The sequence below is a fragment of the Aspergillus alliaceus genome (assembly GCF_009176365.1).
Source record: "Aspergillus alliaceus strain CBS 536.65 unplaced genomic scaffold BDW43scaffold_16, whole genome shotgun sequence".
Classification (NCBI taxonomy): domain Eukaryota; kingdom Fungi; phylum Ascomycota; class Eurotiomycetes; order Eurotiales; family Aspergillaceae; genus Aspergillus; species Aspergillus alliaceus.
Window position 1 is genome coordinate 395,525 of NW_022474699.1, and position 12,925 is coordinate 408,449.

A 12,925-nucleotide genomic window follows, 5' to 3' on the forward strand; every position below is an offset into this window, starting at 1 on the left:
CTTCCTGTTTGGTGATTCCTCCATTCTTCTGAAGGACAGGTGATTGGTCGATGTGATTTTCCTCAGCTCCGGTTGGTGACTTCATGAGAACAGCTTGGATTTTATTTTTTCTTTTTCTTTTCTCTAATCCCTGATAAATACCCTCTCTTCTCTTTTCTTTGTTTTTGTACTCCATATAGAAGTGTACTAGGCTGAGGTGAAAGAGATAGTGTTCAATCCCAATTAGAGCCCTCGTTGTTTCTGCATCTACCCCTGTTATTTCTTTTATTATCTATTTTATATTTCTTGGAGCAGACTAGATAGATAGATAGAGAGGTGTTTCCCCCTTCAATTCCCTTGGTCCGCCATTTTTTGTTCTTTTACGTTTTCTCTTTTTCTTTCTTCTTTTTTGGACCCACCAAAGGCGGTGACGAACATCCGCGTCATTTGGTCGACCAATTCTTTTAGTGACTTACCCTTGCGAACTCTCCTTCTTTACCACTAAGAACACTCCCCGGTAACTGCTCTTCCTAGTGCTTTACCTTCGTCGCCCCCATATCATACCTAACTACCACTATCACGGCCTGAGCAAACGACGGCAGTGCTATTTGTTTTTACCTTACACTCTCCTGCACTGTTCCCCTCCTCGTCCCTCCGAACCCAACCCAATCCAATTCTGATTAATTTATACTCAATTCATACATGCCTCAAACCATACCACTAAACTAAACTGGATCTTCCCAATCCGATAACTCCCTCACTTGCATTGTTCCGACCCCCCGTCACAGATGCTCATCATCTCCGGTGGCTGCGCTTAATTTCCAACCTGTAAGGTGCCCTTCTCTCGGAACGTGGCTGATACTCGTGGATCTGCTTTGTTTCTTCGATTTCTCGATTGTCTAACTCGCTGACGCCAGATCCTCAACCTGACCTACTCTTTCTCTTGCGCCTGAGGTGAAAAAAACGCACCAACCATAACCTGCCCTTCTTGGCCTCAATCTTCGGTTCTTGCTCTCGTCGTGCACTCTCGACCAATGTCCTCCCCATGTCAAGCCCTCCGTTTGCATCAGAAAATACCTGGTCTACACCCCTGGTGACACCTGTTGCATCTGCCCAAAATGATTGCTCTGACGGGCCTGAACGCCGTCATCGCAACCCGCCGCGCCACCACCCCCGGGATCAACTCTTCCAACATGACAACCACGAAGCTCCCTCCCCTTCCCGTGCCGAATCCCCCACGGCTCATCAATGGGCCAAACCGTCCGCTGGCTTCACTCTAAAAAGGGCCACAACCATCCCCCACGAGAAACTCTCCCGCCCCGATCAATTCCATAGACCCCAGTTGTCCGAGAGAGACAGCATCTTTGCTACCCACTACCTCCCCTCCGATAACGAACTCAGTAATTCGCCGCAGCTTCCACCCGAAGGAGACACAGACAATGAGCTGTCCGCAAGCTTGAATATCGCCGGCGAAAATGCACCCGCTTTTCCTTCTCCCATTTCATCTTCCAAGGTCCTCCCCCGTCGTACTAACGCCAACCTCTCCCACATGGAAGTTGACGTCCACAGAAACCCTTCCTTACCTCCGTCACTACTGCCGTCTGCCATCCCAGCTCGCCATCACCCACTGTTTTCGGTCGGTCCTGATGTAGACCGGGAAAGGCAGCACAAGACAGCTCAACGAAGCCCGCAGACCTCTAGCTGGGAGAATCTGCAACCTCTTCGCAAAACCGCCTCAGATGGTGCTGGTATCGAATCTCTAGAAGGGTCGCTGGTCCATCGCAGCCTGATCTCTTCTTCCCTTAATGATGCGTCCTTCCTACACCACCACCCAGTGGTCCCTCTAGACCATCCGTCTACGGACAGCCAGCACGAGTCCGCGTCACTTCCGAAGCTGGAACAGGCTTCGCGGGACGCTGTGCCTGAGATCGGAATCGAGCGCAGCTCGAGCCGTGGCCGGCGTGGCAGAGTAGATCACGCGATTGAGGCAAACCTGACCAGCGTGGAGCCAACGTCTCATGTGCGCAGCCGTAAGTCAAGCCATTATCTGGGTTTGTTCAAGGAGAATACTACTTCACCGGATCGCAAAAGAAGAGAGGATCGTGGAAGACGCCACGATGACCCCCTGGAGCCCCAGGATAGGCACCAACCCGCTATCCACTCCGAACCTCGTCCTCTTCCAGAGCTTTCTGACCCACAGCTGCAATCTACGTCGTCCACAGACGATTCGAATCTGAGAAGCTCAAAAAGCTTATCCCATCTGTCAATGGCTGATGCTCCGGTGATAATGCCAATTCCGGAGCGCGAGACTTCGGCGCGCATGGTGAGCGATGATATTAAAAAGCCTTATAGAGCTCTGCCTCGCAGCTTACTTGAAGAGATTCGGAATTTTCACCTAACACCAGGCGGTGCGCGGGGTACATCGTTTTCAAAGAGTATCCCTAGGCAGTTTGCAGAAGGAGGCAGGGACTACTTCTCGAAGGATGTCCCCGGTCTCTCGCCTTCGTCGGACACGGACCGAGAACGGCGCCGGGGCTCTGCACAATTTGGAGATGAGGATGATGAGCAGATATCGTCTGCTGTGTATTATCCCCATGAACGCGTCACTGTTTCTGAAGAAGTTGATCAGGTTCAGACTTATCCGGATGGTCAACATGGTACGGAGTCATTCGACCCATCGGCAACGAAGAGTAGTCACGTTCTAGTGCCCAAGAGACATGCTGTCACTGACGAGCAAGAAATCAATCATGTGGATATATCTCTTCGATCTAAAAATGATAGTAGAATCCTGCACGGCGATCTGCAAGACAGACAAGCTTCACAACTAGAAGAATTACTTGAAAAGCCCCTTAGCGCCACAACCGATCGCAGCAGCGAGTATTCAACGTGCGACTCGGAGTTGGGCTCCGCCGATGAAAGTGGTGTATCCACTCGAGATGAAGAGTCGAGTTTGACCGACGAGGCTGACGTGACCCCAACTGCTACTCCGACTCAACGCCAGCGGGTTCCCCGCCGCGGACGCAAGCACAGTGCAGAGGCTCCTCTGGGCGCGGTGGAATTGAAACCCTACCGGCATCAAGTGGGTGGCCACACGACTGTCTTCCGATTTTCTAGGCGCGCTGTGTGCAAGCAGCTTAACAACCGGGAGAACGAATTCTATGAGCGCATTGAGCGCAGACATCCAGAAATGCTGATGTTTCTTCCTAGGTAAATAGATGCAGGACCTATCCTTTTCTTTTTGTAATGCTTCTTTGGTCACACTCCCTTATGTTCCGCCTTGCTAATCCACGGGTTGCTTTCACTTTAGGTACATCGGTGTCTTGAACGTAACCTTCTCAAAAATCCCGAAGCGCTCCAAAGTAACGCCGGAGGGTCATGCTGAGATTACGAATGGCGAACATGCCGCGGGTGAGGCGAGTGGTGTCAAACACGTAAAGTCACTAACGGCCGATGGCTCTCGTGCTTCTGAAGCTGTGGATCAACCACGGATTTTCAGCCAGAAGCAGGTCACCGGAATCATTCCTAAAGTAATACTTGAAAATAACCGGCACATCATACCGGCCGATCTATTCTCTCGCTCACAAAGGCCAAGGACTGCTGATGGTACAACAATGAACCGAAAGAGATACAATTGCGGTGTTCGGTCGGTGGCTGGTGAGCAAAGGTTGAAAAATGGGTCTCTGGATGACACCCTTACTTCCCCGAGAAAGCCCACAATTAGCTGGGGTGCTACTACGGTCAATAGGAAGTTGCAGGAGCAGGTCCTTAGAGAGGTCTTCAGCCCTCCCGCAATCCATCATCATCGGCGTCATGCTCGTGGCCACATCACATTACCAAGAATTTCCTCAGATAGTATCACCCGCAGGAGGAGTAACCTGTCGGAAGATCAAACTGCCAGTAGCCGTCGCATTGCGTCTCTTCCAGATGAACCACCTCGATCTGCTGCTATTGACATCGCGAAACAGACAAGTGAAGGTCCTGGTTTGTCATCATCAGCGTCTACCGCATTAGACTCGAACCATAACCGACTGCAACAAGTTCGGACTGAAGAGTCCCAACCGCGCTCTAGCTCTGTCTCACGGTCTCGGCGGGTCAGACGTCGTCATTCAGGAAGTGGCTTGCAAAGACGAAGGAGCATGAGCCCCGGGAAGAAAGAAGGCGAGCTCATGTTCTTTGAAGACGACGGCTATGGTGGTGATAGGGAAGACGAAATATTTTCCATGGAAGCGGACGTCCAAACGGTACCATCAGGTCTTCAGAATTCGAAACCGCCCAACTTCGAAACTTTGAAGTCCGATACGGCTGATGCTGTGGAAGATTCTGTTGGGGATATGCCGCCGAGGGAAGCAATTCGAGTTCCACCGAAAGAGGAAACCCGTTTCCAACTTCCGTCCAATCCTAAAGAAGCCCAGACACGAAAGGATGAACGTGTGCAGTTCTTCCTGCTACTGGAGGACCTCACTGCTGGCATGAACAAACCTTGCGTGCTTGATCTCAAAATGGGAACTCGCCAATATGGGATTGAAGCCAGTGAGAAGAAGAAGAAGTCACAGAGACGAAAGTGTCGGTCAACAACCTCTCAGCAGCTAGGTGTCCGACTTTGTGGCATGCAGACTTGGAATGTGAAAAGGCAGGAGTATACCTTCGAGGACAAGTACTTTGGCCGGGACCTGAAGTCAGGACGTGAATTCCAAGATGCTCTCACCCGTTTTCTCTACGATGGTGTCAGCTATACCAGCGTGGCAAAGAAGATCCCTGTCATACTTGAACAACTGTCCAAGTTGGAGAATATGATCCGAAAGCTCAAACGTTACCGGCTTTATGCTAGCAGTCTCCTAATCCTTTATGATGGCGAGCAGTCTTCCCCCGAAAAGGCGCCGCAAGGTGAGAATAGTGTTGACAGCAAGCGAATTCCGCTGCAGCATCGTTCCTCTGAAGAAGGACACAATAACATTGATGTTCAGCTGAAGATTGTCGACTTCGCAAATTGCGTTACGGGCGAGGATGAGATTTCTCCTGATGCGCCTTGCCCCCCGCACCATCCGGACGATATCGACCGCGGTTATCTTCGTGGTCTTCGAAGCCTCCGGATGTACTTCCAGCGTATCCTGAATGAGATCACTCAGGATGAATACATTGAACGGGGTGAAGGTGAAGCCATTGCTCTTATATCTCAGATGTCCGGTCGTGAAGACTTGTCCGATCGCTACTGGGATGAAGGGGTCATGGAAAGCGATCCTGGTGAAGCCAGCTTCTAGTGCTCCTTTCACGCCCTTCTCATAATTACCCACCTTTTCGTTTGATCCTTGCGTGCTTTTAATGTTTCCCCCTCTCTTTCTCTTCTTTCTGTTTGTCCCTTCAACGTTTCCTTTAGTCAGGTTTACCTTCTTCGAGTTTGGAGTTAGCGGCTTTGCGTTCCCTTTTCGAGTCCGTCGATCACAGAATCATTTCAGAACCACGGTATACGGCGTCGAAATTGCATAGCAATGGACCGGGCGTTAGCGTTCCACTTGTTTCAATTGTTTTTATTCCCCACGCACGTCCGATAACTATCGACGACATTCTAACGACTTGACTGAGGATGTGGTGCAAATGTCTTGCGATAACCGATAATAGTACGATACCGACGATTGATCATGGCATAATGCCCCCCTCAGAGCCCTTGTCTTTACATGCCTGGAGCATACTAGACGGTCCTTCGTGCGAGAGCGTTTCCATTCTGACGGCGTGTATGAAATCGGCATCTTTTTTTCCTTTCTACTTTCCCCTCTTGTTTTCTCTTTCCACTTCTCTGGGTTTCGTTTTTATCTCGGACATGTCTTATTGATTATACCTCCCGGGAACTTGTCCGATTCCCTGGACCTTTTTCCATGTTCAACTATGGTGACATTCCAGAAGTATGTTTGTGTACATAAATGGTGGGAGGCCTCTAGACAAGAACTTCATAATCTTATTTTCTCCAAATAAATATTCTTCGTTGACGTGTAGATTTCTCGGAATTAAGGCGCGGGTCTTGCCTAAACGGGTCATATTGATGAACACGTGTCACGTGTCACCGGCGATAAGCGGTGTAATCGCCATGACTCCTCTCTCCATCTCTCCCCTTTCCTTGCTCTTCCTCCTTTCCATTCTCATACGCCCGCTCGTCGATTTTGTTTCTAGACCGTGCGGGTGTATGCTTCCTTGCCTCTCGGGATATTTTGTAAATTACTCTCTTCGGGACCCTGGCTCGTCCCAACATGACCTTTCTTTAAACCTTCCGGTGACGTAGGAGAACCGAATTGTGGAGCACGGTCAACTGATCCCACCAGCTGCCAACTCGATTGTTCACAGGAACAGTACACTGGATGTTAGCGTGCGAAATACCGACAGGGTGTCTATATTATCTTCGAATCTTTGTCTGCTCGAAAACCGTTCCTTTCTCAACGCCCCTTTCACTGATCGAATAAGCAAAATGGCACCTTTCAATGGCCCAGCAGACTCCGCTATTGACAAACGAGACTTCGACATGAATCGTCCATTACTGACTAGCCACGATGTTGACGTGGAGACGGATGACCGGGGCCTACATTCACGACCGGTATCTAGAATTTCTGCACGGTGCTATAGTGACGCTGAAGATGGTCTCCTGAATGACGTTGTCGAAGAAATTGTCGAAAGGGATCGTCGCAGGCTCGCGAAGGAAGTGGTACGGATATGTAGTTTTGCCTGGGGAGTTATAACCTGGTGAGCCTAGCATGCCTACTCGACATCCTTATTTGAACCTACTCTCTAACAGATAGATATTCCAAATCCATTAGCTTAGGGGCTGGCAGTATCACTGCGTTCTCCCTCTATGGGCCTTTGTTCCTTACCCGTCTCCATTACACCCAGCTCCGAGTTAATGCTGTCTCGATTGCTGCCGGGGTTTCTATGTACCTCCCCGTCTCAATCTTCGGATACCTGTGTGACCGGTATAGCCCCTCGCCGCTGGCTTTATTTGCTGGCACAGTTTTTGGAATAGGCTACCTTTTAGCCGCAATAGTTTATAAAAATGGACCACCACCCGATACCGGTGGTAATGGATACCCTTTTTGGGTGATGGTAGTGGCCTTCGTGTGTGTCGGGACCGCCACAAGCTGCATGTACCTGGCCTCAGTCACAACTTGCGCTAAAAACTTTGGCAGGGGTAAACACAAAGGTATTATGCTTGCCATCCCCATAGCTGCTTTTGGTCTTAGTGGTATGTGGCAGAGCCAAGTTGGGACGTATTTTCTGTCTGAACGGTTGGATGACGGCAGTCGTGGTGACGTTGACGTCTTCCGATACTTTATTTTCCTTGCGGTACTGCTTTTTAGCATTGGTGTTGTTGGCGCTTTTGGATTGCGGATAGTGGAAGAGGACGAGGAGAAGTACATCGATGAGGCGGTTGAGGAACTCGAAAGGAGTGGCCTGTTGGGAGAGAGTGAGTTCTTCCGGTCGAGAAGCGAAGTGAGAGCTGCGTACGGAACATTCTCGCAGTCGGAGGATATTGGCGAGGACGAGGAACGAACACTGGCCTTGACTCAGGCCGAGGAAGAACGGGAAGCAGCAAGACTCAAGAAGGAGAGAGAGGAGGAGGAGCGTAGGAAGAAAAACTGGCTTTTGAATTGGGAAACGAAGGTGTTTCTCAAAGATCATACGATGTGGTGGCTCGGTTTGGGCTTTTTCTTGGTCACTGGACCCGGAGAAGCATACATCAACAACGTAACAATATCCCCATCCAGTGTTCTTGTAAACCCATTCGCTGACTGTCTTTTAGCTGGGTACCGTGGTTGGAGCACTAAACCCGGAATCAAATTCTCCTAATGCTCCTTCGCCAGCTGGCAAACCATCCACACATGTCACCACCATTGCTCTGACTTCAACAATTGCCCGACTCCTCACAGGATCCCTCTCAGACTTCTTCGCACCCCCAGCAACCCATCTCTTCCCGGGGAACTTGGCAACTGCACGCCCTAACCCATCTCCCACCTCAAAGCAATTCACCCTATCCCGATTAACATTTCTTCTCCCATCCGCACTGCTCCTCTCCCTGGGCTACTTACTCCTCGCATCCCCCTTGCCTCTCCAGCGCCCTGAACTGTCTCATATAACTACCAGCCTAGTCGGTTTCGGCTACGGGAGCGCCTTCTCCCTTTGCCCCATCATCATATCTGTTGTCTGGGGTATAGAGAACTTTGGAACGAATTGGGGTATCGTCGCCATGTTTCCGGCGGCAGGGGCTGCCGTATGGGGTGTCATCTACTCCCGCGGCTACCAAGATGCCACAGATGGAGGCTACGGCTTTGCAGATGGCCAGTGTCACGGCTGGAAATGCTACGGGTACTGGGCTATAGGATGTACGCTGAGCGTATGGGTAGCCATGGCCGCCTGGTGTGTTGCCTGGAGAACTTGGGGACGCAGAGGCGTTTCTATTTAGATGAATTATATTCACGTTTATACAGCGCTCAACTTATCATCACCAGGATCAACATCGGATAGAGGCGTTTATTGGCTGTTTTTCATTAAATCCATTATATTTCAACAAGCGTATCCGGAAACCTAGGTCTTGTACGCAGTATTATCTTTTCATATTCGGCATCATTATCAATGACCGCACTAGCTTATTACAACCATTTATACAAATTCTCCACACCATGCAGTGTATAAGCATATAGAAACACCTCTTCAAAAGAATAAACAAACCGAACCCCACAGAGATACCGACAATACTCCAATAGTCCACACCCAAGCACCCGTGAAATCAATCGGTAAACCAATAACGATACAGATAATAACATATACAAGGCTAATCAACCATTGCCCAAGATGACCCCTACCGTACATCTACGATCAAATATCAGTCGCAGATGGATCAAGACCCATAAAGACCTTGTAAAGCCGTTTACTTGCCGCAGGGCCGATGCGAGAATCCGTTAGCGCGCCGTTTCTATTGGCGGATTTCTGCAGCATATTAGTTTCTTTTTATCAAGTTAATTTTATTTGATAGAGGGTTCAAAAATTAGTTTGTGGGTAAGGGAGCATGGTATATGTGTACGTGCATGTATGGGTGGGTAGAAGGTAGGGGAAGAGAATAAGTACCTTTACATCCTCTAACATGGCCGGACCATGTGTTCTCATTCCGCGGACTAAGTCGACTGCGCTTGGATATCTGGTTGCGATGCCGTATGCCATGGATGCTGTGACGCGGGTGACTTCCTGGAGCATTTTGATGAAGGTGTCGGATTTGTTTTCACCAGGTTTGACTTGGCCTCCGTCCATGCAGAAGGCGGAGTCGTTGCCTTCCATTCGTTCTCGGCGGTAGGGCACGGTGGAGATGTGCTCTGTGAAGTTTTTGATCCACTCTGATGAGTCGGGCGTGGAATTGGTGTGGTGGATGAGGCACGAGTGCGTGACTTGTAGGGTGAGGAGGGCGTCTTCGATAGTGTCGTCATTGACGGGTATGGTTTCGGGTTTGTTGGTTGTTTTCTTGCGCCGGGATGTGGTGGGTTGGGACTGTTCTTGCATTTGGGACTCGTTCTGACGGCGGACTTCGGCCTGGTAGGCTCTGTTACGGGAGTTGCTGTTCTTGCGCATCCAGGCCGTGAGACCCTCAATTAGGTAGATGGGCGTGCAGCCCGGGTAGGCGGATTTGAGGCGCTGGACGTGGGCATCGAGGTTGTTCGTATTTGATTCAGCGGACGGCGGCGCTATCACCATGTCGACGAATTCCTGCGCCGGCAACAGAACAAGCACATGCTCTTCGTCACGGATATGAAACGAGCACGGCTCCCAGTAGCCAAGGGACTCATTATACCTGGCCGAGACCTTCCGCCGCCATCTCACCACATTGGCAATCGCGCTCTCGAAAAACCTCTGCTCAACCTTAAGCCGCTTCATATACTCCACCGTCTGATTTCCGACACTTGTCCCCTCAAACCCAGCCGCAAGCTCAATAATCATCTCTGGCGTTGACTCCTTCTTATCTACCTTGAGCTTATTCACCTCTGCCAAATCAGCCGCAAGCTGCTTCGCCCGAGCCTTCTCCTCCTTCGCCTTCTGCTTCCGCTCTTTCTCCGCCTGCTTCTCCCTCTCTCGCTGCGCCTTACTCGCCTCCCGCGACCGCGCCTTCGCCTCCTTGTCCGCCCCAGATACCTTCGACCCCGTCCTCCGCGGCGCCTTACCCCGGCCCACAGGAAGAGTACCCACCTCTAATTCCTCGACCTCAACACCCCGTCCCCGCCGAGCCTTCCCCGGCCGATCAAGACTAGCCAGCAAACTCGCCGTCCGATTCGAAAGCCCAGTCCGCGTATTCAAACCCCCGTCTTCAATCCCAAGTAATTCATTCAAATTCGACATTCCAATCTCATCGCTAAACCCTTCGATCTCGTCTCTCCTTCGCGCATCACCCGTGTCTGCACCACCGCCACCATCGTCATCATCGTCATCATCAATCGTAATCGTCTCCATCCGCCGTTCCTCCACCCCCCCTGGAAACACACTCCCTCTCACCGTAATCCCATCTCGACCTCCAGCTCCAGGTTCAGGTTCAGGCGCAGAAGACGTAAAAACAATCGGATCAGACCCATCCCCAGCACCACCACCTCCATGCCGAACCGGTAAATTCAAATCCAAATCCAAATTCAGATTCGCAGGACCGTGACCATGACCACCGGACGAAGGCAGTATATCATTCGAGAGAAGGAATAGCGGGTTCTTGGACGGTGAGATGCGTGATGTTTGTTGGTCGTGGATTCGGGGGGCGGGACTTGATTCTTCGCTTACGCGGAGACGTTTCGGGGGGTTGAGAGTGGAGAGGTCATCGTCGTTGAATTGGTCGAAGTCGAAGTCGGAGGAGAGGATTGGGAGGGTGATTGGGGGGTTTCGGTCTGGTATTGGGTTTGAGGGGAAAATTGGGGAGGAAGAGGGCGAGGGTTGGCGCGGTTGGTGGGAGGGGGGTGGGGGAGTTGAGGAGAGGAGGTTTATGACCTCTGGCATTTCTCTTTTTTTGTTTTGTATGAATATTGTTGGGGAATTGGTGTTTGTTAACGGGAACTCATGAGGGATTGATAAGTGATAGCTATGCACGTGTCGCGTGGGAGCGCGTAGTCACGTGGTGATAGAATATATGTACATGGTTATCAATGTTGTATTGATTGGTATTGGTTCGGGTGTCTATTGTACAGAAGTCAATCGTTAGGTAGGGTATTATCAAACAACACTCAGAGCATTTTCACGACCAAAGTCGCAGTTGCCGCGAGGGCGAATCCCATCAGCGCGAGAAGGATAAAGAGCTGCTGGAACCCGGCGAATGGGCGTTGCTCACGCGCGACCATTTCCGAGATCTCCTCCTGGAGTCTGTCGCCCATGGCGGTTAGGGAGAATTCGCGCTCGACCCTCTTTTTCGCCGCGACGGACATCCTATCGAGCTCCTTCTGGTCCATCCCATAGAGTACCTTCTCCATGACCGCTGTCCACTCGGCATCGTTCTGGGCATCACGGAGCCAGCCCGTTTCGCCCTCGACGATCGTCTCCAACGGACCACCGGTGTTGGACGCCAACACGGGGATCCCAGCGCGCATAGCCTCCACAGGAACGATCCCGAAATGCTCATTGACAGGCGTATAAAGCAGCAACTTCGACTGTTCGAGCAGAGTATCCCGGAACGCCGACGGCACCGACAACAAAAACAACACATCGATCGAATCGGGGACCGAAAGTGCTGAGATAACCGTCTTCGACGTCGCAGTCCGTAACCCCAGGCTCGTCGCCAGATCATCCAGCTCCCGATGATACAGCACATTCTCCTGCACGCGGCTATCATACCCACCTAAACAAAAACCCAAGTCAGCATCAACATCAACCACCCCATCATGCAGAAAAAGAAAGCGAAAGGGAAAAAGGGAAAAGCAAACCAGCAACAACCAACCGAACCCCCTTCCTCCCCTCCACGCCCAGCCCATGAAACGCCCGAATAGCAAGCCCCATATCCTTCTTCCTCTCAAACCGGTTAATACTCAACAAAATCTTCTTCCCACCCCACAACAACCCCTCCTTCCCCTTCTCAATCACTCCCCCCTCCCCAGAACCAGTGTCGGTATCAACACACGGATAAACAACCCTAACATCCCCCAACAACCCCTCCCCAAAAACCCCCCTAATAACCCCCCTCGTAAACCTCGAGTTCGCAACAACAGCATCCGAAGCCCCCATAGCCCACCCCTCAAACCAATCAAAAGGCCCTCTATAAACCCCCTTGATGAACTTCAACAACGGGCTCCCCTCAACCCTCGCAAGCAACTGATCCGGAAAATGACAATAAAACAACACCCTCCGTCTCCGCTTATTGCGCCCCAGGGATTTCAAAAACGGGACGCAGGCCGGGACTTGATCGACGATGAAAACTTCACTCTCTCCCCCATTTTCTGTGTCAGAATTCTCACTCGAACTCTCCCTAAGTACAGAGATAGTCAAATGCAACTGCCGCAAAATAGCCATAAGGACATGGAACCGGCGGAATATATGTGGCGGGAAGATTGTGTTGCCGCGAACTTGGACGTTGAGGGTTCCGTCGCGGGCTTCTTCGAAACAATGCGATTTTTCGCGGTGGGAGGTGTAGATTGTTACTTTGTGGCCGCGGGATTGGAGGGCGAGGGCGACGTCTATGATGAGGCGTTCGGCGCCGCCGATGCCCAGGTCTGGGTGGATGATTGTTACCGGGGGTGGCATTTTGGGGAGTCTGTGTGGTGGGATTTATGGTGAGGTGGTTGCGTTGCTTTAGGAGATGGCGAGCATTTCTTGAATTGGATTGGATTGGGGGGATTGTATGGGAGAGTCGAGAGAGTAGATATGGAATGGAATGGGATGGGAGACACGCGGCCGTTGGCTATACTACATACGTCTACGTCATGTGATGATATCGGGCTAACTCCGTGGTTCTTATCTG

The 12,925-nt window shown here is 51.0% G+C and overlaps 4 protein-coding genes across 4 annotated transcripts; 2 read left to right on the forward strand and 2 right to left on the reverse strand.

Moving 5' to 3' along the window:
* Window positions 1-1,024: 1,024 nt before the first annotated feature.
* On the forward strand, window positions 1,025-5,237 carry BDW43DRAFT_299596 (inositol polyphosphate kinase KCS1; the record flags this gene model as incomplete). Its single annotated transcript, XM_032044751.1, has 3 exons — window positions 1,025-1,379; window positions 1,953-3,186; window positions 3,287-5,237. The coding sequence occupies 3 exons, from the start codon at window positions 1,025-1,027 to the stop codon at window positions 5,235-5,237; spliced, it is 3,540 nt and encodes a 1,179-aa protein (XP_031901387.1).
* Window positions 5,238-6,054: 817 nt separating this feature from the next.
* Window positions 6,055-8,556, forward strand: BDW43DRAFT_56781 (MFS transporter). The gene is made up of 4 exons (XM_032050253.1): window positions 6,055-6,181; window positions 6,313-6,705; window positions 6,780-7,704; window positions 7,760-8,556. Exons 2-4 carry the CDS (start codon window positions 6,434-6,436, stop codon window positions 8,417-8,419), a joined length of 1,857 nt encoding a protein of 618 aa, XP_031901388.1. The 5' UTR covers window positions 6,055-6,181; window positions 6,313-6,433; the 3' UTR covers window positions 8,420-8,556.
* A 276-nt stretch (window positions 8,557-8,832) lies between these two features.
* Window positions 8,833-10,977, reverse strand: BDW43DRAFT_299598 (uncharacterized protein; the record flags this gene model as incomplete). Its single annotated transcript, XM_032044752.1, has 2 exons — window positions 8,833-8,943; window positions 9,082-10,977. 2 exons carry the CDS (start codon window positions 10,975-10,977, stop codon window positions 8,833-8,835), a joined length of 2,007 nt encoding a protein of 668 aa, XP_031901389.1.
* A 111-nt stretch (window positions 10,978-11,088) lies between these two features.
* On the reverse strand, window positions 11,089-12,819 carry BDW43DRAFT_318839 (GDP-Man:Man(1)GlcNAc(2)-PP-dolichol alpha-1,3-mannosyltransferase). Its single transcript, XM_032048768.1, has 2 exons — window positions 11,895-12,819; window positions 11,089-11,809 (listed from the first exon to the last, which is right to left on the reverse strand). Exons 1-2 carry the CDS (start codon window positions 12,706-12,708, stop codon window positions 11,202-11,204), a joined length of 1,422 nt encoding a protein of 473 aa, XP_031901390.1. The 5' UTR covers window positions 12,709-12,819; the 3' UTR covers window positions 11,089-11,201.
* Between the last annotated feature and the right edge of the window lie 106 nt (window positions 12,820-12,925).